We start from the raw sequence: 22,847 nt of genomic DNA on the forward strand, positions 1-22,847 counted from the left end.
GATATCATTGTTCTACAGCATAATTACTACACTGGTGCAGACCCAATAACATTGCACTAATACTGCACAATTAAAGGACCATATTATAGTTTACATATTTGGTTATATTTTTTTAGCAGATAAATCTGATGCTAAACCTGGTGGAATGACCCAAGAGGTTGGCCAGCTCCTGCAAGACATGGGTGATGATGTTTACCAGCAGTACCGGTCACTTACTCGACAGAGCAGTGACTTTGATACACAGTCAGGTTTTTCCTTAAATGTAAGTCAACTTCTGCTATCTTCTGTTTTTCTTCTCTTTCTATTGTCCCTGTTTTCTTAGTATCTATGATTATCCAAAGGAAAAAATATTAATTTTGTCGGAAAGATAGGCCCACACCTTTAATTATTCCCAGCACTCAGGAGACAAACAGAAGCAGGTTTTTGTGAGTTCATAGCCACCCAGGACTACATATAATACTACCGTATTTGGGAAAAAGTTTTAACTTTAACATATATAAATTATTTATTGCATAAAAATATAGAAAATTTAGGATATCTCTGACATTTTACTTTTCTTTGGATTGGAAATGTTTCTCATTTTCCTATTCACTTGACTGTCTTAGTCACTGTGATAGCTTCCCATAGATTATAGAGAGAATGTGCTTGAAAGGTCAGCCAAGAAGAATCTGTAGCAGTCTCAGCCAGTGTTTTCAAAAGGAATCTTAACCTTTGTGGACTGTTTATAGAATTCAGAAGAGCTCACATGTGTTTGTCTTTCAGAGTCAGGTCTTTGCTGCTGATGGTGCCCCTGCTGAGACTTCCACAACTGGAACCTCTCAAGGAGAGGGTAACAATTTGCTTTTTTCCCTTTCGTACTATCTGTTAGTTAGGAAGATTAAAAAAAAACTGGTGGTCTCAGGCCTAGAATAGAATAATGGGTGTCATTGTTATATTTACTTTATCTAATTTTTTCCAAAGCTGAGCCCAATGTTCTGTAGATACAGACTGTTGAAGTTAGTGGAACTGTAATTTTCATTAACTTGTTAATGGTTGCTGTAGTGATATCCTTCAGTACTGTTTGTACCAGCCCATATTCCTTTTGGTAGACTTCATAAGCTGGCTTATAGAGTTTTTGTGCTAGTGACATTATAGCCATATGCCTTTTGTGGTTGATTCCCTTAATAAAGAACTTTAAAATAAAATTTAGGAGTACTTTGGTTAATTGTCATTCCAAGAGATTAAAATGAGAGAAAGTAAGGGCTGGATGAACCATCTTAACTTCAGAGGATCTGAGTTCAGTTCTTAACAGCCACACATCAGGCAGCTTACAGCCACCTGTAACTGCACTTTTCAGAGATCTGACACCTGGCTTCCTCAATTACTTGCACACACGCAGTGTGTGTATACCCCCACACCCATACACACAATTAAAAATAATAAAAAATCGCCGGGCAGTGGTGGTGCACACCTTTAATCTCTTAATCAGTCAAATAATAACTAATTTGAGGATCTGTTCTTGCAGAAGACCCAAATTCTGTTCCCAGCACCATGTCAGGTAGCTCAAAGCTTCTGTAGATATCTGCACTAGTGCACATATCCATATACAATTAACAATAATATAAAAAAATGGTTAATTCATTTTAATGACCTTACTGCCCAAATAGAGTATGAGTAATGGTATATTAGTCAAAGTAAATGTCTGTTCCTTTACTGTGTGGCAGAATGTATTGGGTGCCTACAGTTAAAGAAATTTGTCTCTTTGTGAGTTCGAGTCCAGCCTAATCTACAAAGTGAGATCCAGGACAGGCTCCAGAGCTACAAGGAGAAACCCTGTCTACAAAAAACAACAACAAAAAAAAGATTTTGTCTTAATGAGGCAGACTGCAACAATTACAAAAGATAACCCATAGAATGTATGCATACTTCCATGAGATAAAGTGGGCACATAATATTTCCACGAATCTAGATGACACAAGAGTTCAACATTTGAATTGAATTACATATGTGTTTTCTAGGCAAGTATGTGGGAAGAAAAATTTAAAAAGAAAAATTTAAAGAAGATAGACATTGCTACTAGAGCATAGAATTGCATAAGCATCAGGAAGTTGTGGTTTGCATCAATGGTTGGTCCAAGCCTCTCTACTATGTTTTATTCATGTTCATCTTTCTCATTCAATTACAGTGGTAATCAGAGTGTTTGACATGTATAAGTGGCCTAAAATGGAGGAAATACTCTCTTCTTTCTACCTGTGGCTTGACTTTTTAATGTTTTGCAAGTGAAATTGAACCAAGTGTTCGGCTTTCTCTCAGGAGCTTCAACTCCAGAGGAGACTCGAGAAGGGAAGAAAGATAAAGAAGGGGACCGGACCTCTGAGGAAGGCAAGCAGAAAGGCAAGGGCAGCAAACCTTTAATGCCTACCTCTACTATCCTTCGTCTTCTGGCAGAGTTGGTGAGGTCCTATGTTGGTATTGCTACTCTGATTGCAAACTACAGCTATACCGTGGGCCAGTCTGAGCTGATCAAAGAGGTAATATTTCTAGTTTTTCCTTTTAGTGTTATAGTTTGATCATTTGAGTACCTCTTAGAGTCTGTTGGAAACTCATGAATGCCAAGTATTCACTTAATGTTGAAAGAAATGCTAGGCTGTTCGCCGTGATGTGAAGTAGTCAGGGTAATTAGGGAAATCAGTTGATGAAATCTTCTGTATCTTGCTTGTTTTGCTCATCAAATTTTGAGGTTCCTTTTGTGTGTGTGTTTAGCGTTTTGTCTTACAGTTGTGCTTTCTATTGTATGTATGTGCCATAATCTTTTGGTCTGTTCTATTGTTAATAGACATTTGAATCATTTTTTTTTCTTTTTGGAGCTATCACTGTAGTGCTGCTGTGAACATTCTTATGTCTTTGTAAACGTACAGATGCATAGCTCTTGGGTGATAGATTGCCTAAGAGAGTTATTGCTGAACTCTAGCGCATGAATTTGTATAGCTTTAAAAGATGGTGCCTGAAGTTTACTAGGGCTTGATTGGTCTGGGAGTATATTACCAGAAGTGTCTAAAAGTTTTGATTCACGTTATGCCATCACTTGATAGGTAGTTCATATTAGTCATTCCAGTAGGTTTGTTAGTGGTTTTTTGGAAAGGATTTGCAATTCCTTGTTGACCATATTTTCATGTTTATTGGATATTTGGGATGTATCTGTTAAAGGTGATGATAGGTAGGTAGGTTGCTTGCTTGCTTGCCTTGGTTGGTTGGTTGGTGGTTCAAACTGGCCTTAAATTCTTGGGCTCAATCTTCCTGTCCTCAGCCAGTTTCTAGAATAGCTGGAACTACACTTGAATGCCAGTAATTGTTGGCTTCCAGTTATTCATTAGGTTCTTTTTATATATGTAAGCCCTTTTTGACATGCATTCAATATGTATATACTAGGTTTTATATTGAAGTTTTTATTCATGTGAGTTATACTCATAGTTTAGTGAATAAGACATCAAGCTATAAATGTATTGAGTAGCTTGCCTATTAAATATCCAAACATTTTACAGGTATGGCTAGGTGTTTTACAAATACTGTTGACAATTCTGGCCTCCACATCAGAGTTAGTAGTAGTAGTATCTGTTCAGAGTAGGAGAAAAGGCTGAGAGCTATAAGTAAAGGTGCACTGTATGGGGACAGAGGTAAAATTGAAACCGTTGTCTTTGATTCCAAGCTAGCTGCTTACTATTTGGTCATATTGCTTTCCTAAACTGCTTATCTTTTCTCAGATTGTGCCGATAGTAATCATATATGATATTGCTTAGATTCAAAAATAATTTTACTTTTGTATTTCATTGTGAGTTAAATTTTTTTTATTAATTAGTTCTACGCTCACTTTGTCCAGTTTTCCAGGCTCCAGAATTCTAAAGTATGTACTACTTACAGATATAAATGTGACATAAAATTGATTGAGTGATAGTACATTTACAGTGTTATACAGTCATCACTTCTTACTTCCTAAATCTGCCTGAATAATAAAACCTTTTTTTACCCCTAAAAGTTGGTGTAAAACTTCGAGAAAAAGTAGAGTCTGTCTTAACTTCCTTTGTTGTTGGACCTTTTTGCTACTTTTAAATAATCCTGTATTAATTTTTATTTGTATGTATGTATCTCTATGTTCTCGGTCTCTATTCAACTCTTGCCAGTTTCCAGCATAAGTAACAGAAGGGATTGTAGCACTCAAAAGTGGACATTTGAATCCTTCACCCTTGATCTCGATGCAAGTTACTTTTCCTTAGGTCCCAGGTTAACCACTTAACAACTAGAGAAAATGCTTGATTTGCTTAGTTTTTATTGACATGCTATAAGTTGTAAAGTTCCATTAAAATCACTCAAAATTTTAAGAATTCAGTGCTGTTAGCTCTCACCTGGAATCTCAGTGTGCTAAAAGTAGAGACAAGAGGATTCCAAGTTTCGGGCTAGCCTAGACTATATGAGACCCAATCTCAAAATTTTTACTAGTACTAAACAATATCAAATATTGCTGAGTGTAGTGGCACACATCTTTAACCCCAGCACTAGGGACAGTTAGTGGCCATAATGGTCTATATGGCAACTTCCAGGCTAGTCAGGGCTACACTGTATGAGGCCATGTCTCAAAAATAAAAAATAGAAAGCAAGTAACCACTTCCATGACAATCTGTATTGTGTAGTGAGAAATAGATTCGATATGGAAGCTTTATAAAGCTTCTCAAAGATATCTAATTGGTTCACTATTTACCCAGCTTGTATCTTGGATGACTTGAAAGAAAAACTGTCTACCTTGCTGCTTAATTGTACTTGTGAGTAAATGTCACAATTAATGACTTTTCAGGACTGCAGTGTGCTAGCTTTTGTCCTGGACCACCTCCTCCCACATACCCAGAATGCAGAAGACAAGGACACACCTGCCCTGGCCCGTCTATTCCTTGCAAGTCTGGCTGCTGCGGGGAGTGGCACAGATGCTCAGGTGGCCCTAGTGAATGAAGTAAAAGCAGCCCTGGGACGGGCACTTGCTATGGCTGAGAGTACAGAGAAACATGCCAGGTAAAGCCCGTGCCTGGCTTAATGCTGATAAGCAAGAGCATCTCTTATTCCATGCACCAAGAGTTGACCAAGAGTTCTAATCATACCAACAATGTACATAAAATCTCTTTCCCCACAGTAAACTAAAGATTTTATTTAGAGGAAGGAGATACACAACTTAAGAAAAAACAAAGTGATGTTTTCACTATATTTCTTTGAGCAGGTTTTTTTTTTTTTATCATTTCTGTAGTAAACATAGTACTAATGAGAAGGTCAGTCCTCTGTGTAGATATTTCCAGAAGAAAATGCAAAGAGCATATAAAAAGGTTATCAAAGGCAAGTTAGTAAAGACATCATTAAAATATGGGCTATATTCACTTGACAGAGGTATCAAACTTCTCTCCCAGACTTCAGGCAGTGATGTGTATCATCAGTACTATCATGGAGTCCTGCCCCTCCACCTCCAGCTTCTACAGTAGTGCCACAGCCAAGACTCAGCATAATGGCATGAACAACATCATTCGACTGTTCCTGAAGAAGGGACTAGTCAATGACCTGGCTAGAGTTCCTCACAGCCTAGACCTCTCCAGGTAAAGTAATGCCCTGTCCAACATATTTGCTGAAGTAGCTTCCCTTAAAAGAATGTAGGTGAAAGTTCTGATGTGCTTACTAAATGGATAGATCTTAAGTGTTTTAATGTTATTCAGGATAACTTTCTGAAATGATGGGGCCTGCTTTCCTCCTACAAAAGACTGCCTTCTTGGTACAGTTGCTTCTTTGCAGTGTAGTTTAGCTATATCTTTACTTTGTTACTCCTGGAACTCGCTCTGTAGACCAGGCTGGCCTCGAACTCACAGGATCTGCCTGCCTCTGCCTCCCTAGTGCTGGGATTAAAGGTATGGACCTTCATACCTGTCCTAGCCTTTAGATGTGCTATAATGAGCTTTAGTTCATTTTAGTGTTGGTTGGTGGTATCTGAAGTCACTAGATAACAGCAGGAACACTCTAATTTTAATGAGGGTCTCATGTACCTTATAACACTTAGAAATCATGCTGCACTTCTAACTACTGATCCTGTGACTGACATTTTCACTGAACTTAAGAAATATTCATAGTATAGACTTAAAAATGGTTATCATGTTCTTTTAAGCTCTTCTTTTAAGAGGTTTAAAGACTAAAAGCTAGGCATGTGGTGACATACACCTGTAATCCCAGTACTTGGAAGGAGGAAAATCAGAAGTTCAGGGTCATCCTCAACTACATAGCGACTTTCACTAGCCTGAGGTAACTACATGATACTATGGAGAAAAAAGGATTTAAGGACAAAAAAGAGCTAGGAGATGTTTTTTGTTTGGTTGGTTATTTTTATTTTTCCTTGATAGTCTGAGAAATAGTTTAGTTTTGCATATGGTCATCCAGAATTTATTCTTGCTTCTACTCTAGAATTTTTCATGTGCTTACCATAGCTTCATGAAGTAGGATATAGATTTAACCTTTGCTTTACTGGGCTATTTCCTTTGAAAGTCTTTAAATCAAACAGTATTTTCTTCTAAATGTCAAGTTGAAAGTTCTAGACTTTGTGCCCATTTCTCTCTTAAGTAGCTTCTATTAATAAGAACTTTAGTTATACTTAGCAGATAGGCACCTAAATATTTTATATTCATTTCATCTCTGTATATATTTCTTTATCTCAGTCCCAATATGGCCAACACGGTCAATGCTGCTCTAAAACCTTTGGAAACACTTTCCCGGATTGTAAACCAGCCCAGTAGCCTTTTTGGCAGCAAGAGTGCTTCTAGCAAGAACAAATCTGAGCAGGATGCCCAAGGAGCCTCTCAAGATTCAAATAGCCATCAGCAAGATCCAGGTAGGGATTAAGAACCAATGGACTGAAAAGCTGGATGGGTGGGAGTTACTGCTTTCTAGGCATGGAATTAAACTGCTCTAGCTTTGTGTTGTTTCCCTGGAAACTTGCTGGTCTTGCAGATATCTGTAATAATGATGTGGGAATCTGCCCTACAAGCAATTTCTTCATTGCATCCTTGTTTGGCTATCCTCACACATAGCTTTGTCTTTTCCTTTGTCACTTCCTTTGTCACCCATTCATTTATACTCTGAGAATTTATTTGTAAGCTTGCACAAGGAAAGAGCCTTTATTGTGTTCATGCTTGCCTCAGGTATCCAGCATATAAGCACCCTTTGATTATTATGCTGGTTGGTTGATTGTTTCAGGCGAGCCTGGGGAAGCAGAAGTGCAGGAGGAGGATCATGATGTCTCTCAGACAGAGGTGGCAGATGGGGATATCATGGATGGGGAGGCTGAAACCGACTCAGTGGTGATTGCTGGGCAGCCTGAGGTGCTCAGTTCACAAGAGATGCAGGTAGGGAGGCAGATCATTCCAGTAATCTTCTGTTGCGGCGCTGAACCAAACCTCCTGGTGGTGTGGGTGGGTGAGTACTTTAGATCTTTGCCTCAATGCTATCTTCAGAAGAACACAGATGATATGCTTAGTTAGATGCTCACCAAATGTATTTGAATTGTTTTAAAGGAGTGCCATGTACTGTGAAATGGTATATATTCCAACTGGACATAGATGAAATGTTAAAGCAGAAAGCTGACCTGAGGCCTTTGGGCCCAGTGTCTTTGATTTACTTTATTCTGATCATCATTGAAAGCTACTTAGCTCCACTTTATGCCGTACTACCATATCTCACTGGGGTGTTTAAGTATCAGTCTTCTAACAGTGCTAAAGAAAGCATGGTAATTTGGTAGCAATGGCTAAGAAACTGCCTATGGGCCCAAACTGCTGGCTCTTAAATCAATCTGCATGTATGTATTCCTGAACAGTCTAAAGACTAACCTGATGTCAATTAACTAGGATGTACCCATTTGAAAGACAGTCTGAGTGTGGAAATTTTTTTTCCCCTGAGACAGGGTTTCTCTGTAGCTTTGGAGCCTGTCCTGGACTAGCTCTGTAGATCAGGCTGGCCTCGAACTCACAAAGATCTGCCTGCCTCTGACTCTCGAGTGCTGGAATTACAGGTGTGCGCCACCACTGCCCAGCTAAAGTAGTTTTTTTTTTTTTTTTTTTTTTTCCTGGGTCAGAGCTGAGGCCCAACCCCAGGGCCTTGTTCTACCACTGAGCTAAATCCCCAACCCTTGAGAGTGGATTTATTGGGAGCAATGCTAGTCTCTGTTAATAGCACCACATATATGGTTTTTATAGCAACCTGTCACATTATCATAGAAAAGTATGCTCCCTTGCTGGCTTTTTTTTTTTTTTTTTAAGGGTTCCGTGCTAGCACAATGGTAGACTTGTGTGTATCCATATATATGTTCTATTTCTCTCCAGGTTGAGAATGAGCTGGAGGACCTGATAGATGAGTTGCTTGAGAGGGATGGCGGATCTGGGAACAGTACAATTATAGGTGAGAGCCCCAGAACTGAGTATAGCTTCTTTCTTTGTCTCAGTCTCTCTTGGGAGGACCCTTTTTCTCATCATCTGCTTGCTCAGCTCTGCCTACGGGCTCATAGCCAGCCTAGATTGCTGCTTGTTTTGATGTTGGTGGTCTTAACAGAAGAGAAATTTACAAGCTGTCTACAGGCCTGTAGCGGGTCTGAATTGTTGCCTGTGTGGGTGGTGGTGGGGTGACCATCAGTATAGATGATAACATCAGGCACATCAAAAGAGTGTTTATTCATGGAGGCATAGAAGGGGCTGTAGGATAAGAAAAATGCTTTTCTTTCAGTTCTTCAATGAAGTCCAGGGGCTTTCTGCCTCTGTGTCTCGATAATGTAAACAAAAGTGGTCATTCCTTAAGGATGACCCTTTAAAACCTGAAATGGAAAAATGACAAAGGTAACCAGCTGCACACCTCACTGTGAAGGTGTTTGTTTTTATTATACTGATCAAGAAAACCAAAGGATAAATGGAAGTAGACATATTCTTAAAGATACAAAGCTTTTCCACACCCATCGTACTCTGATTGCACAATTAGTGGGATTGGCAAGACAGATGTGATCGTTCCATTTTACAGATGAGGAAACTGAGACTCAGACAGGTAAAGTGACTGGCCAAGCTCACCTAGATAGTTGACAGCAGAGAATCGAGGTATTCTCCCTCATCGGAAAAAGAAAAAGGAGGAAAAGGAAAAGGAAAAGGAAAAGGAAAAAAAAGCCAAACGTGGATATCTGTTAGGTGTAACATAGCTACTTAGACGCACCCAGTCTGGAAAGGGAAGTCCTCTGTTGTTCAGTGAAGGCTCTGCTCTGTAACCTTCAGTGAGCAGAAGTGGAGAGGATGAATCACAAGAGGACGTGCTGATGGATGAAGCTCCTTCCAACCTCAGCCAAGCTTCCACCTTGCAGGCCAACCGAGAAGGTGAGAGTGCCGAGGCCAGAAAGGCCTCCCTTCTTGCCCTGCACGTCTGACAGACACTACACTAGGGTTTTCCTGGAGGCAGCTGCCCACATGTGCAGAATAAGGAAGCATCTGTCTGCATGCGCTGACATACACCATCCACTTTATCCTCAGCCAGTTTTTCAAATAACGTGTTACTACTGCTTGCCCAAAGTTTGTCACTTCTTACTTGGTTCGCTTTCTTCTCACCCACCTGCTGTCATCGCTCCAGATTCCCTCTTATCAACAGGATGCAGTCAGTAGCAAAATAGGACTGGAAAGGCAAGGGGGCACCGACAGACTTGGCCAAGTCCTACACCGTGGCTCCTCAAGCACCACCCTGGAGCCAGCATCCACATTCAGCAACCCTGCTCAGCGTGTGTCGATGCATTGATTGGCACTCTCAGGAAATCTGGGCTGGCTCACTAAGTCTGTACATCACCCTAGATCTGATTCTTCCTCTCTTAGAGTCAGATACCCCATCGCCTTCCCACTCAGTCTGCCGGCCTGCACAGTGGCCTGTTTTCTAGCTACTCAGTATAGTCCTCCAATGTGCTCCCTTTGTTTTAGATTCCATGAATATCCTGGACCCTGAGGATGAGGAGGAGCACACTCAGGAAGAGGACAGCAGTGGCAGTAACGAGGATGAGGATGATAGTCAGGATGAAGAGGAGGAGGAGGAGGAAGATGAGGAAGATGATCAGGTGAGGGGGGACTGTGTTTGGGTTGGTTCAGATGACCTCTTCCATGGGAACACAGAACTACAGAAAAACGGACAATCTGGGTTACTAGCTAGCCTCGTCGCCTCCCTCCCTCATGTGCTCATGTGGCCATGACACCAGGCTTCAGAAAACACTTACCTCCAGCAATTCTCCATCTCGTATTTTCCCTTAAGGAGGATGATGAAGGTGAAGAAGGAGATGAAGATGATGACGACGATGGTTCTGAGATGGAATTGGATGAGGATTACCCTGATATGAACGCTTCTCCCTTGGTCCGATTTGAGCGCTTTGACCGGGAGGATGATCTCATCATTGAGTTTGACAACATGTTCTCCAGTGCTAGTAAGATACAGGGGCTCAGCTGGGTTTTATCTATTGATTCTTACACCCTTCTCTAGGGTAAGCCACGCAGTGAACCAAAGCAGCCATCGATCTGATAGAGGACCACACTTCTTTTACTGTCCTGACATCCTGTGGCAAGGGATGTCTGAATCCATCTCTCTGGATAGCATATCCTTGCAAGAAGGAATCGGAGGAGACTGCTCTTGCTATCTCCAACTCAGTAAACAGGGAGCTCTTAGAGCCCGGACAACTTGATGTTTTGCTTGATTGAGAAAAAAAGAGAGAGAGAGAGAGAGATAGATAGATAGAGAGAGAGAGAGAGAGAGAGAGAGAGAGAGAGAGAGAGAGAGAGAGAGAGAGACCGACCAAGTCTTGACTTCATCAGGCACCTGAATGCACACTGCAGTGACAGGGCAATCAATAATCCTTAATTCTATAACTCTGGATCTGAAAGGTTTGGATGGACACCGCTGAGCCTGGCATTAGGGAGTGGATTTTAATAGATTCAATGTTCATCACGGATGCACCTGCTCAGGAGAGGGAAGAATCTCTCCACTCCTTTCCTATCAACATCAACGTTCCCTTGTAGCGACGAGTTCTTAGCCTCAAGCTGTCTTCATGGGACAGGTCTTACCTCAAATCACAAGCATAATATAGCTGGAAACACTTAACAATTCTGGTCTCTTGTCTTGGCCATAATCTTTTACCTCTGAGCCTCAGTTTGTCACCTGTAAATGAAAAGCATGAAGATAAAAAACAAAATGAGCAATAGATAATTTTCAAGATACCTTCTATGATACTCGTAGCGTTTTTTGCGGGTTTTCGTCGATCTCTTAAGTATTTGAGCCTCTGTCCATTCAACAAATTGAACAAATATTTGAGATGTGCTTACTGGTCCATGGTACTGGGGATAAGGTTGTAAAAAAAATAGTTTTTGTCCTTTATAAGAGCTTATTACATTGCATTGTAATACATTAAGAAAGCGCAGAGTAAAGGTGTATCCAACCTATTAGACTTTAGAAGAAGTAATATCTTGATCTGAAACAAAAGAACAGGTGAGGAAGAGAGGCAAAGTCTTTTAGGCAAAGGAGCCAACATGTGTCTGAAGGGCCTTGAAGCATCACTGGTTGTGTTGAAAATGGCTTGGGGAAAGGTAGTGTGTAGGATTTTGTTGAGTGTTGTCGTAACCTATGGTAGTATTGGAGACTGTAGCTTAGGTGTGGGAATGAGGGATAAAGGAGAAAGTTCAAGTTTTCATGTGAGTAAGTAAGGCCCAGGAGACATGGTTCTACTTGAACCAAAGCCATGGAAAAAACTTATTTTGGGGACTGACCCCCTTTGCATGTTATCCTTGCAGCAGACATCCCTCCATCCCCAGGAAATATCCCTACTACCCACCCATTGATGGTACGCCATGCAGATCACAGTTCCCTGACACTGGGCAGTGGCTCTTCCACAACTCGTCTCACCCAGGGCATCGGTCGCAGTCAGAGGACCCTAAGACAGCTGACAGCCAATACTGGCCATACCATTCATGTTCACTACCCTGGGAACCGCCAGCCTAACCCTCCTCTTATACTACAGAGGTGAGTTAGAAGCAGAATCTGTTGGACTCAATGGCACTCTTAGGAATTTTAACTGAGCTTCAACATTGTCTTGACTAAAAGGGTAAACAGTTCCTTACAAATAAGGTATGTGTGCTACATGTACAATCTTTGGGGGAAAGAATACCAGGCTTATATAACATTTACTTTAAAATACTGCCCAACCCCATGTGATGGCACATACCTACTATCTCAGCACTCAGGAAGCTTAGACAAAAAAAAAAAAATCACAAGGTTAAGGCCAGCCTTTGCAACTAGGTATACAATGAGAACAGCAAGGGTTGGGGATTTAGCTCAGTGGTAGAGCGCTTGTCTAGCAAGCACAAGGCCCTGGATTCGGTCCTCAGCTCCGGAAAAAAACAAAACAAAAGAACAGCAAGCATCTCATCTAACAGTTTGATATAGTGGTGACAAGGTTCTTGTGCTATAGCTTAGAATTTAGTAAGTGAAACAATTTTAAAATGAAAGAATAGATATAAGTGGCTTAAGGCTGTACAGCCAGGGGCATTTTACCTAACACAGTTCCTGGTGACACTTGAGTTTCCAAGGAACTATAGAATACTATGCAGTTTAAGCTCAAAGTTATCAAACTGGTATGCTAATGAGAATGGTAGTAAAAGGTTTAAATGTGGTATGATAAAGTTCATCCATAATCCTAAGTTTAGTAGGTCTACATGCACGATCTCATGGTAACAGGTTTCTGTGGACTTAAAAGTGACAGTAGTACCTAACCATTACCCTACAGGTTGCTTGGTCCCTCAGCTGCTGCTGACATCCTTCAGTTGAGCAGCAGCCTTCCCTTACAAAGCCGAGGCCGGGCCCGCCTCCTAGTGGGCAATGATGATGTCCATATCATCGCCAGGTCTGATGACGAGCTGCTGGATGACTTTTTTCATGACCAGAGCACAGCTACTAGCCAAGCAGGCAAGTTTATGCAGTAAGAGGGAGGATGGAATTGTTTGGTTCTTGTACAATTCTATCTAAGAAGGGCAGTATCTTTCCTAGAGAAACTACATTTTATAGGAGTCAAAAATACTTAGTAACTTAGCCAAGGGTAACAACTCTTTATTGCCTCTGGGTGCCTGTTATAGACCAAATCTTGGGACAGACCATGGGTCCTTTTAGGAAAATACTGCAATTTTTAGGTCAATCAACATTACATAAAACCTAGAATTTCACTTCATTTTATTCTTCTGTAGGGACCCTGTCCAGCATTCCCACAGCTCTGACCCGATGGACAGAGGAATGCAAAGTTCTTGATGCTGAGAGCATGCACGACTGTGTTTCAGGTGTGTGTAAGCTTGGTCATCAGGGCAGTCATGAGCCTTCCAGTGCTAAGATGAGTATGCAGGGAGTTGTTTCTGATTCTCTGGCTGCAAGCTCTGCCTCTGAACTTCTCCTCAACCTTCCAAAGCAGCCTCTGATCTTTGCCTTTTTCTTGTAGTGGTTAAAGTACCTATTGTCAATCACCTGGAATTCTTGAGAGATGAGGAGCTAGAAGAGAGAAGGGAGAAACGCAGGAAACAACTGGCTGAGGAAGAAACAAAAATAATAGACAAAGGCAAAGAAGACAAGGAAAACAGAGATCAGAGTGCACAGGTGATTTCAAGTGATGCACTATTACCTGTGTTTGTTTTTATTAAGGTTTTTGCTAAGCCCATAATACTTACCCACTAAATAATTCTAGAATATTACATTGAACCTGGGAAATTGTTTAGCCAGATAGATTCTTCATTCATCTGGTTTTTAGGCACCAACAAAAAAAAAAATTCAGGTCCAGAGGTAAATTACCCATTATCTTACTGGAAAGCTGACACCAGAACCAAAATGGTTCCTTGCATAAGAGTCTTACTTTGTAGTCTCTATCTTTCTAAGGCCTGAAGATAGATTCTGACTTTGGCCCATGTTGGTTCTCATTTCCATTTCACAGTAGACTTCTAGTAAGAGTTATCTATAACCACATTCTAGCATTTAAATAAGTTTGGCTTAGGTGTTAGAGATAAAAGTTTCCCACCCTAAAATCTGTTACCACATAACTAAATGTATATGCATGAAGCTAATAGAAGCACAAAGAAATTAAGAATGGAGCAGAAAACTGTAGTATAGCCTGTTTAGAAGCTAGGTTATTAGGTAGATTAAAAACAAGGGGCTGGAGATAACCTTGGTTTATTTGGTTCCCATCACCCACATGACAACTCAGAACTATAACTCCAACTCTGAGTGATCCAACATCCTCTTTGGGTCCCTAAGGACACCATGCATGCATGAAGAGCACATACACGTGCTCCTACAAAAAGCAATTAAGGACCCTGGCAGAAGAGGGGACCATTAAATGTTGAGGGTCTAGCTTTAGAGCATTCTCCCAGTCTGTACGAGATCCCCAGGCTTGATTTCTAACACTGCAAACTAAATTAATCAGTTCAGACACATTGAGGTACTTGTTTATAATAACAAGCTTGCTCTAACATATCTTTACATAAAACTTGGCCCAAAAAACCAGTAACATTTTATATGACTGAAAGCTAAAATCGGCATTGATTGTAGCTCAGTGATAGAATGCTTCCTGGCATGCACAAGGCCCTGGGTTTGATCTCAAGTCAAGTAACACCCTGAAACAAAGCTAGTGTGGAAAAAATAATAATAAAGCCAAGGAAGGGAAATAGATGGAGCTAAGAATTTCTTCTCTCACAATTGTTCCCATTTTTAATGTGTGTTGTTTTGTTTTGTTCTAATTCTCTTGTCCATCTCCTGCCCAGCCCCAGAGTTTTGCCTTTACATAATCTAATCCATTTTTCTTGTGTGTTGCTGGAGATAAAAAACAGGACCTCACACATGGTAAACTTGAACTATCCTGCTGGGCTATATCCCCGAGTCCTGTCCAAAGCTGTTGAACATTAGTATAATATGTATAAAGAAATTGGATGCTGCACAGGGGTGATGCAAATCCCAGCACTCAGAAAGCAGAGGCAGGAGGAGCTTTGTGAGTTTGAGGCTAACCTGGTCTACAAAATGAGTTCCAGGACAGCCAAGACTTATTATACAGATAAACTGTATCTCCTAAAACCACAAAAAAAAAAGAAAAGAAAAGAAAAGAAAGAAAGAAATTGGAAGAATTGGGTGGTGTAGGTGAGGGATGATGAGTCTTGTATTTGATCTCTCTCGTGTGCTTGTAAAGTCTCCCAATGGTCTCTTCTTTTTGCAGTGTACTGTATCTAAGACAAATGACTCCACTGAACAGAATGTCTCAGGTAACTTTCCCTCCCTTCCACTCTTGCTCATTGTTAATCAGTGGATTCTTTCCAAATAGCTGGCCATGTGGGCTGAAGATGGACACTGGTGCTCTGTGAGATGAGGTAGTAGATTGTATAGTTTTAGGGTCATACCCCATCTTGGAGATAACTATACAGTCTACTGTCTTTCCCACGGTGGTACACTTCCCATCCAACTAGCCCTATTCAGGTTCCTGTTGTGGTTATACTGTATTTCAGTCTGACATGTAATACATCTTATTCTTTTCCCCCAAAACTAGGCTTGTATATCTTTGAGGTGGTTGATCCCTTTGGTATGGCACTTCATGAGAACATGACAGTGGTTCTCAGTTGCCAGTCCTCGGTGAAAATTAACACAGGGAAGTCTAATGTGTGTTTCAGAGCTAGATTTATTCCATTCAAAAAGACTTATATTTAGAAATTATGTTCTCCTAGTTCTTGGATAACAAAATACTGTTACTAAATTTTTGTTACGTTTTTTCCTACAAAACCAAAGTAATGCCTACTTTAGTCCTTTTCATCATTTATTAAATCTTAGTGGTCTATGGGATCTAAAAGTCTAAATAACATTGTCTTGAACAATTGGCTGGGCTAAATGATATAAAAGTACATGCTTTCTATTCTTTCTAATCACCTTAACAATGGTCAGTAGGGGTTGGGGATTTAGCTCAGTGGTAGAGCGTTTGCCTAGCAAGCACAAGGCCCTGGGTTCAATTCTCAGCTCCACAAAAAAAAAAAAAAAAAAAAAAAGGTCAGTAACCATTTTTGCCATTGTTCCATGTATCATGTTTCCCTATTTATTCAGAACTTCCTTCTAGAAGCTTCCCTAAGTCTGCTGGCCTTGAATCGGGAGACTTATTTTTATCAAAGCCTGTACAATATTTGTAAAGCATTGAAAAACGAATAGATGTCCCCATTCCTTTAACCTAACAAGGGGTATGAAAGGGTCTGCTACAAGGTAAAATGGCCTTTTGCCTACTGTCCATACTTCCTTTTGCTCATGCCAGGGTGAGGTAGTAAGTTGTATTGTTGTGGGGTAGGGATTATAGGCCCCAATAAGAAGATAACTATACAACTTACTACTTTCCCTGGTGTGTGGCATATTCACATTAAGTCTTGGCAGTGGTACCTCCATTAGAGAAAAGTTATAGATGTTTATTGAAAGAAACAGGACTCTAAGAAAGGGAGGAAGGGGACAGATGATAGAGTGAGGTAGATACTGTTAATAAGTGGCTCGTCCTTCATACTTTAGAACATATTACTTATTAACTAATTATTTTACCATTGGGTATTACTAACTCATTGTTCTACTGTTTAGTTCTATGATAACTTCCATTTACGTAGTAATAGAATAAGAATATGAAGACAGAAATGGGAATTGTACTTTAAGAATTTTGAATAGGAAGCTGAGTGTGTTGGCTCATGCTTGCAAATCCACAAGCAAGAATTTAAGTACAAGAAATTCTGTACAAGCCTGGGCTGCATGAAACCCTGTCTTCAAACAACAAGAAGAAAGAATTATAAATCGATTCTGACCATTTCTTATTCCAAGTGAATAAGGAAATGTGAGAATCTCTAAGCTTCTAGTAGAGTTTTCTATGTAGCCTCACCGTATCTATGTGCTATACAATTGTTCCCTTCCATCTGGAACACAGAAAAGATTTATTCTTTAGATCCTCAGAATAAGATCTCTGGTTCTTGAGACACAGCACTGTTTTAGCCCTTATCACCATTATGCTATACCAGCCAAGAGCTGTTTCTGGAAGCAGTTTGTTTGGAGAGAGATTTCATGTTATTTGCCGGATGGTTCCTTACCAATCTGGATGTGCTGATTAGGATGCTTCCCATGGCTGATTTCCCCTTAACCTCCATTATCATTCTTTCTGATAAAGATGGGACTCCTATGCCTGACAGCTATCCAACAACCCCCTCTTCAACTGATGCAGCTACATCTGAGTCCAAGGAGACACTTGGTACTCTACAACCCTCCCAGCAGCAGCCAGCACTCCCACCCCCAGCAGCCTTAGGAGAGATTCCTCAGGAACTACAGTCTCCTGGTGAAGAAGTGGGGAACTCTGCACAGCTATTGATGCCTATAGAGTTGGAGGAATTGGGTCCCACAAGGACAAGTGGAGAAGCAGAAACAACTCAAATGGAGTTATCCCCAGCTCCCACCATAAGTAAGTAGAGTTACAACTTCACAGGGGCACTAAAGAGAAGAGGATTGCTGCCTTTGTAGCTTTTCTCTACTTTCTCACTTGACAAAGAATTAGGAGCTGCTATCCTCAGTTTCCACTTTAGCTTTCTTAGTTGAAGCTAATTTCTTCTCTGTGTCCTCAGTTAATTATTATTGAGTCACTTAATGATTGTGATAAGCACACCACCATTTATTGAGGCAGTAATAATTTTTCAAAGTTGGTGGTAGTATCTTCATTCATACATTTAAATTTATTCGTAAGATAATTAGCCCAAAGTCAGTGAGTAGTTGAGCTGAGATCATAAGCTGTATATGTTGGATGTCAACAATCCTATAGTTAGTAAACACGAATCTCATTCAGTTTTTTCGTCCTCCTTACCTCGTGTACCTATTTCTCACTTATTTAAAATTAGCTCTCAAAATCCTTCTCAATAAAATATTTTTAGCAAGGTAAATTGCAACTGTGTCCACTATCCATACTATGCTTTCCTATGATGCAGCCTGGAGAGATTTTTAAGGTACCAATTTTGTTTGTTTTTGTCAGGAACTATTTCTTTTCTTGTTGCTGGGATAACATAATTGAGAAAAGTTATTTTAAGGGAGAAAAGAAGGTCTTTTTTGACTCACAGTTCCAGGTTATAGTCTGTCATAGCAGAGGAAGTCACAGCAAAAACATATCATTATGCGTTAAATAATGAATACATCAATGCTGCTCAGTGCCCCTTCTCCAGTTAAACAGCCCACAGTCCCAGGCACCCACAGAGGGTGGGTCTTCACACCTCAGTGAAAGCAGAGTGTATAATTCCCAAAAGATGTTTGCACAGGCTCATTTCCCAGGTGATATTAGAGTCTGTCAAATTGACAGTAACCGTCACAGGTGCCCTGTCTATTTAGATAACTGGAACTACTGGCGTGTGGGGATAAATGGTGCCTGCAGGAAAACTGAGAATGATAAATCCTTACCTAGGATGTCTTAGGATCATTGTTTCACAGACATGTGTAGAACAAACTAATAGTAAATAGAAAAGTCTAGAGCAGAATTTTAAAGGACATTTGAGATGGAGGAGCGAGCAACAGATCATCAAGTGGCAATGGTAGAGAAGTGAAAAGTCTGTGCTAACTGTTGTCAAGGAAACAACCCTACTAAAGACTTTGCCTATCATACTGCCTTTATTCAAAGTACCTATCTAATTTCTCACTCTGACTTGCTTCTAGCCTCTCTTTCCCCGGAGAGAGCTGAAGATTCAGATGCATTAACAGCTGTCAGCAGTCAACTGGAGGGTTCTCCCATGGACACCAGCAGCCTGGCTTCCTGTACATTAGAAGAGGCTGTAGGTGACACTCCAGCAGCTGGCAGTTCTGAGCAGCCTACAGCAGGCAACTCCACTCCTGGGGATGCCCCATCAGTTGTAGCAGAAGTGCAAGGCAGACCTGATGTGTCAGGAGAATCTACCCAGCAACCTGAGGACAAGTAAGCACTATACAGCCAAGAGAGTAGGAATGTGTTAGATGGTGTTTCAGGCTGAATTCATACTTGTTCACTATAGGGCATAGTTGTTGGAACTGTGATCGATGTGTCTTATTTGAGAAATGGGTATTAGATGTGTTTTTGTTGTTTGGTTTCTTTTTTATGGAAAAACAGTATAAAGAGCAATGAGAATTTTTTTCTTTCCTTCAGCTCTCCCCCTGCATCCTCTGAGAGTTCTTCCACTAGAGATTCTGCTGTGGCCATCTCTGGAGCAGATTCTCGAGGAATCCTAGAAGAGCCACTGCCTTCAACAAGCAGTGAAGAAGAAGATCCTCTTGCAGGTGAGTCCTTGCATGTTTGTGCCATGATGATGTTTCAAAAAAAAAACAAACAACTCTGCATGGACATATCCACCAAGCACTTCCCCCCAGATTATGGAAGCGGGGGTTGTTGAAGAAGGACTAGCAATAAGAGGATGCTGCTGTTGCATAATGAAATGAGTACAGACTTAAAAGTCAAGTTAACCATAGCTTTCTCACATTCTCCATCTGTACCACTTCCTGCCTTTATAAACTAGGACCATTATTTTAATTAGTATCTCTAATCCTTATTGACACAGTGTTAGTCAACTTTCCATTACTGAAAAGAAAGGAATATCAGCTGGGTGGTGATGGTGCATGCCTTTAGTCCCAGCACTTGGGAGGCAGAGCCAGGCGGATCTCTGAGTTCAAGGCCAGCCTGGTTTACAGAGCAAGATCCAGGACAGGAGCCAAAAACACACAGAGAAGAAACCCCCCCCCCCCCCCCAAAAAAAAAGAAAGAAAAGAAAAGAATATTTTAGCTCACAGTTGTGGAGTTTTTGGTCTTTGGTCAGTTGGCTGCCTGTTGCTTTTGGCCTCTTTAGTAAGACACTATATAATGGTATGTGGGAGAATCTTCATAAAGATTGAGTGACAGCATACACTACAATTGAACTATTTGAAGCTTAGGAAGATAGGTTTGGGTCTTCTCCATATCTTTGCAAGCAGTGAAAACATTCATGAAGATTTAAGTCCCTTTACTACTTAAATCTCTTCAGGTATCAGTCTCCCTGAAGGTGTGGATCCCTCCTTTCTGGCTGCTCTTCCTGATGATATCCGTCGGGAAGTCCTACAGAACCAGCTGGGCATCCGTCCACCAACCAGAACTGCTCCCTCTGCAAATAGCTCAGCTCCTGCAGTAGTCGGGAATCCTGGTGTGACTGAAGTGAGCCCTGAGTTCCTGGCTGCCCTACCTCCAGCCATTCAAGAGGAAGTATGTGAGCGGGAAGATGGTGAGACCAGACCACCTCGAAAAGAGCCATACTCTTACTAATTTTTTTTCTATAGGTGCTAGCCCAGCAGAGAGCTGAGCAGCAGCGGCGGGAACTGGCCCAGAACGCCAGCTCAGACACCCCCATGGATCCTGTGACCTTCATCCAGACTCTTCCCTCAGATCTGCGCCGTAGTGTCCTGGAGGACATGGAAGACAGTGTGTTGGCTGTGATGCCACCTGACATTGCAGCTGAAGCTCAAGCCCTAAGAAGAGAACAAGAAGCCCGCCAGCGGCAGCTCATGCATGAGCGTCTTTTTGGACACAGTAGTACCTCTGCACTCTCTGCCATTCTCCGAAGCCCAGGTACAGAGGGAGGCAAGTGAGAGAGAGGGCTCTGGAATGTCTTGGCCTTATTTTAATTAGCCTCTTTTTTCTTTATTGCCTTGTTGTATTGCTTAAGTCAGCTTCTCCCCACTTAAACAATTCAGTTTCCTTTTTCTTTCTTTGTAGCTTTTACCAGTCGCCTGAGTGGCAACCGTGGGGTCCAGTATACTCGCCTTGCTGTACAGAGGGGTGGCACCTTCCAGATGGGGGGTAGCAGCAGCCATAATAGGTACTTTTGTCTCTCTCTCTTTTTTTTTTAATCTTACCATACTACTTTCAGGGTGCCTTAATAGGTAGAGTGCCTTATAGGTGCCTATAGGTAGAGAAGCTAAGCTCTTGAGGTAGATTGAATGACTATTCTAGGCTGTTTGCCTTGAAATGAGTAGACAAGCAAAATCCTTTTAAACTCACTTCTCAGAATGACACAGTTTTTACTAAGTCTATCTAAAAGGCCAGACTCAAAAAGTTAAGCTGTGGTTTTAACAAAATAAAAAATGGGAACCTAACTTGGTCTTAAGACTTTAACAGGTAGATTATAGAAGTAGAAGGGAGTTACTTACTAACTAGGCTGAAGCATAGTAGATTTATCATCTCAAAACAATAGTGGAAGAGATCAGTCCTTATAAAAGGATGGAAGCTTATTAATCTAGAAAAGGTAAAAACAAACTTTGGCTCATAGATCTTAGATTTTGTCACTTGATAAATGATAAAAATATACATCTATACTTCCTTCTCTGTGGGCATGTGATTGGGGGCAAGTTACCTGATTTGTTTGAGCCTGTTGTTCACAATCTCAATAATGGTGAACAACATTCTCCAAGGAAAGAAGTTTAAGGACATTGTAAAGTGCCTGGTGTACAGTAGATATACAAGAGAGTCATTATTGTGAATAATCTGTCTTCCTTGTACAGTCTCCCTGAGGTTATCCCACTCATTCTCCTCTCATACATTTATACCTCATCCTAGTGCTTTAGCTAGTGTTACCCAAAATGATGTTCTGTTTCTAGGCCTTCTGGCAGTAATGTGGACACACTTCTCCGCCTCCGAGGACGTCTCCTTCTAGACCATGAAGCCCTGTCTTGCCTCTTGGTCCTACTTTTTGTGGACGAGCCAAAACTCAATACTAGCCGTCTTCACCGAGTACTGAGAAATCTGTGCTATCATGCCCAGACCCGCCATTGGGTTATCCGCAGCCTCCTGTCCATTTTGCAGCGCAGTAGTGAGAGTGAGTTATGCATTGAGACTCCCAAGCTCTCTACAAGTGAAGAAAGGGGCAAGAAGTCAAGCAAGAGCTGTGCATCAAGCAGCCACGAGAACCGTCCTTTGGATCTGCTCCACAAGATGGAGTCCAAAAGTTCAAACCAGCTCTCCTGGCTCTCAGTATCTATGGATGCTGCCTTAGGCTGTAGGACTAACATATTTCAGATCCAACGTTCTGGAGGGCGTAAACATACAGAGAAGCATGCAAGCAGTGGTTCCACTGTTCACATTCACCCCCAGGCTGCTCCTGTTGTTTGCAGACATGTTCTGGATACACTCATTCAATTGGCCAAGGTGAGGAGCTTGAAGAGTCCTTGGCTTCAAGGGGTGGAAGTAGGTAATAGCAATACCTTGGGTGAGACTGGACAGTAAAGGGGTTAACAAGTCTCTTTGCTTTTAATTTGTATTGTGTCATGTGCTGTTTCTGGGAAATTGTCCAATAAACAACTGGAGTTTTATCTTTGTTCTTTTACAATTTTTAATGTCCTGTCTCAGTCATCAAAACAATTGTTTGCACTCTGATTATTTTACAGATAAAGAAGCTGAGATTCAGAACACTTTTTAATGGCTTTGCCATGTGACTAGAAAGTGACAAGCTCAGGATTCTAATAAACAGTGCTACTGTGTATTTGGGGTCCACCTTGTGCTAGGCACTGGGCAAAATGTATTACCTCATTTGTTACCAACAACTTTGCCAGGCTGTGTTGTCTTCCTGGTTCCATATGTGCAGAGAGGCTTTTAGAAAAGATTACTAATCATTGTCTTGCTTCAAAGCCCTTATTTTTTGCTTCACTATCTATTGGATAGAACATTCACAATCCATCTGCACTATGTTACCAGAGCTGTCCAATGAAAAGGAGAGCCTGAGAAGCATTAGTCTTTTTGTAACAGA

The 22,847-nt window shown here is 41.1% G+C and overlaps 1 protein-coding gene across 13 annotated transcripts in view; it reads left to right on the top strand.

Moving 5' to 3' along the window:
- Huwe1 (HECT, UBA and WWE domain containing E3 ubiquitin protein ligase 1) overlaps positions 1-22,847 on the top strand; it is a 148,314-nt gene that overhangs the window by 109,054 nt on the left and 16,413 nt on the right. For 10 of the 13 annotated variants that reach the window (XM_036174363.1, XM_036174364.1, XM_036174371.1 and 7 more), the window contains 23 exons: positions 117-262; positions 763-829; positions 2,293-2,510; positions 4,826-5,037; positions 5,424-5,606; positions 6,711-6,883; positions 7,249-7,397; positions 8,370-8,445; positions 9,300-9,398; positions 9,987-10,120; positions 10,312-10,480; positions 11,838-12,066; positions 12,830-13,008; positions 13,284-13,373; positions 13,529-13,683; positions 15,287-15,332; positions 17,246-17,533; positions 18,766-19,021; positions 19,229-19,359; positions 20,097-20,311; positions 20,386-20,674; positions 20,822-20,924; positions 21,703-22,249. In XM_036174363.1, coding sequence (XP_036030256.1) covers positions 117-262; positions 763-829; positions 2,293-2,510; positions 4,826-5,037; positions 5,424-5,606; positions 6,711-6,883; positions 7,249-7,397; positions 8,370-8,445; positions 9,300-9,398; positions 9,987-10,120; positions 10,312-10,480; positions 11,838-12,066; positions 12,830-13,008; positions 13,284-13,373; positions 13,529-13,683; positions 15,287-15,332; positions 17,246-17,533; positions 18,766-19,021; positions 19,229-19,359; positions 20,097-20,311; positions 20,386-20,674; positions 20,822-20,924; positions 21,703-22,249 — 4,154 coding nt within the window. The remainder of the gene's footprint in view (positions 1-116; positions 263-762; positions 830-2,292; positions 2,511-4,825; positions 5,038-5,423; positions 5,607-6,710; positions 6,884-7,248; positions 7,398-8,369; positions 8,446-9,299; positions 9,399-9,986; positions 10,121-10,311; positions 10,481-11,837; positions 12,067-12,829; positions 13,009-13,283; positions 13,374-13,528; positions 13,684-15,286; positions 15,333-17,245; positions 17,534-18,765; positions 19,022-19,228; positions 19,360-20,096; positions 20,312-20,385; positions 20,675-20,821; positions 20,925-21,702; positions 22,250-22,847) is intronic. The other 3 variants (XM_036174367.1, XM_036174372.1, XM_036174373.1) reach the window with 2 other exon arrangements.

Source organism: Onychomys torridus, chromosome X, assembly GCF_903995425.1.
Source record: "Onychomys torridus chromosome X, mOncTor1.1, whole genome shotgun sequence".
Taxonomy (NCBI): Eukaryota; Metazoa; Chordata; class Mammalia; order Rodentia; family Cricetidae; genus Onychomys; species Onychomys torridus.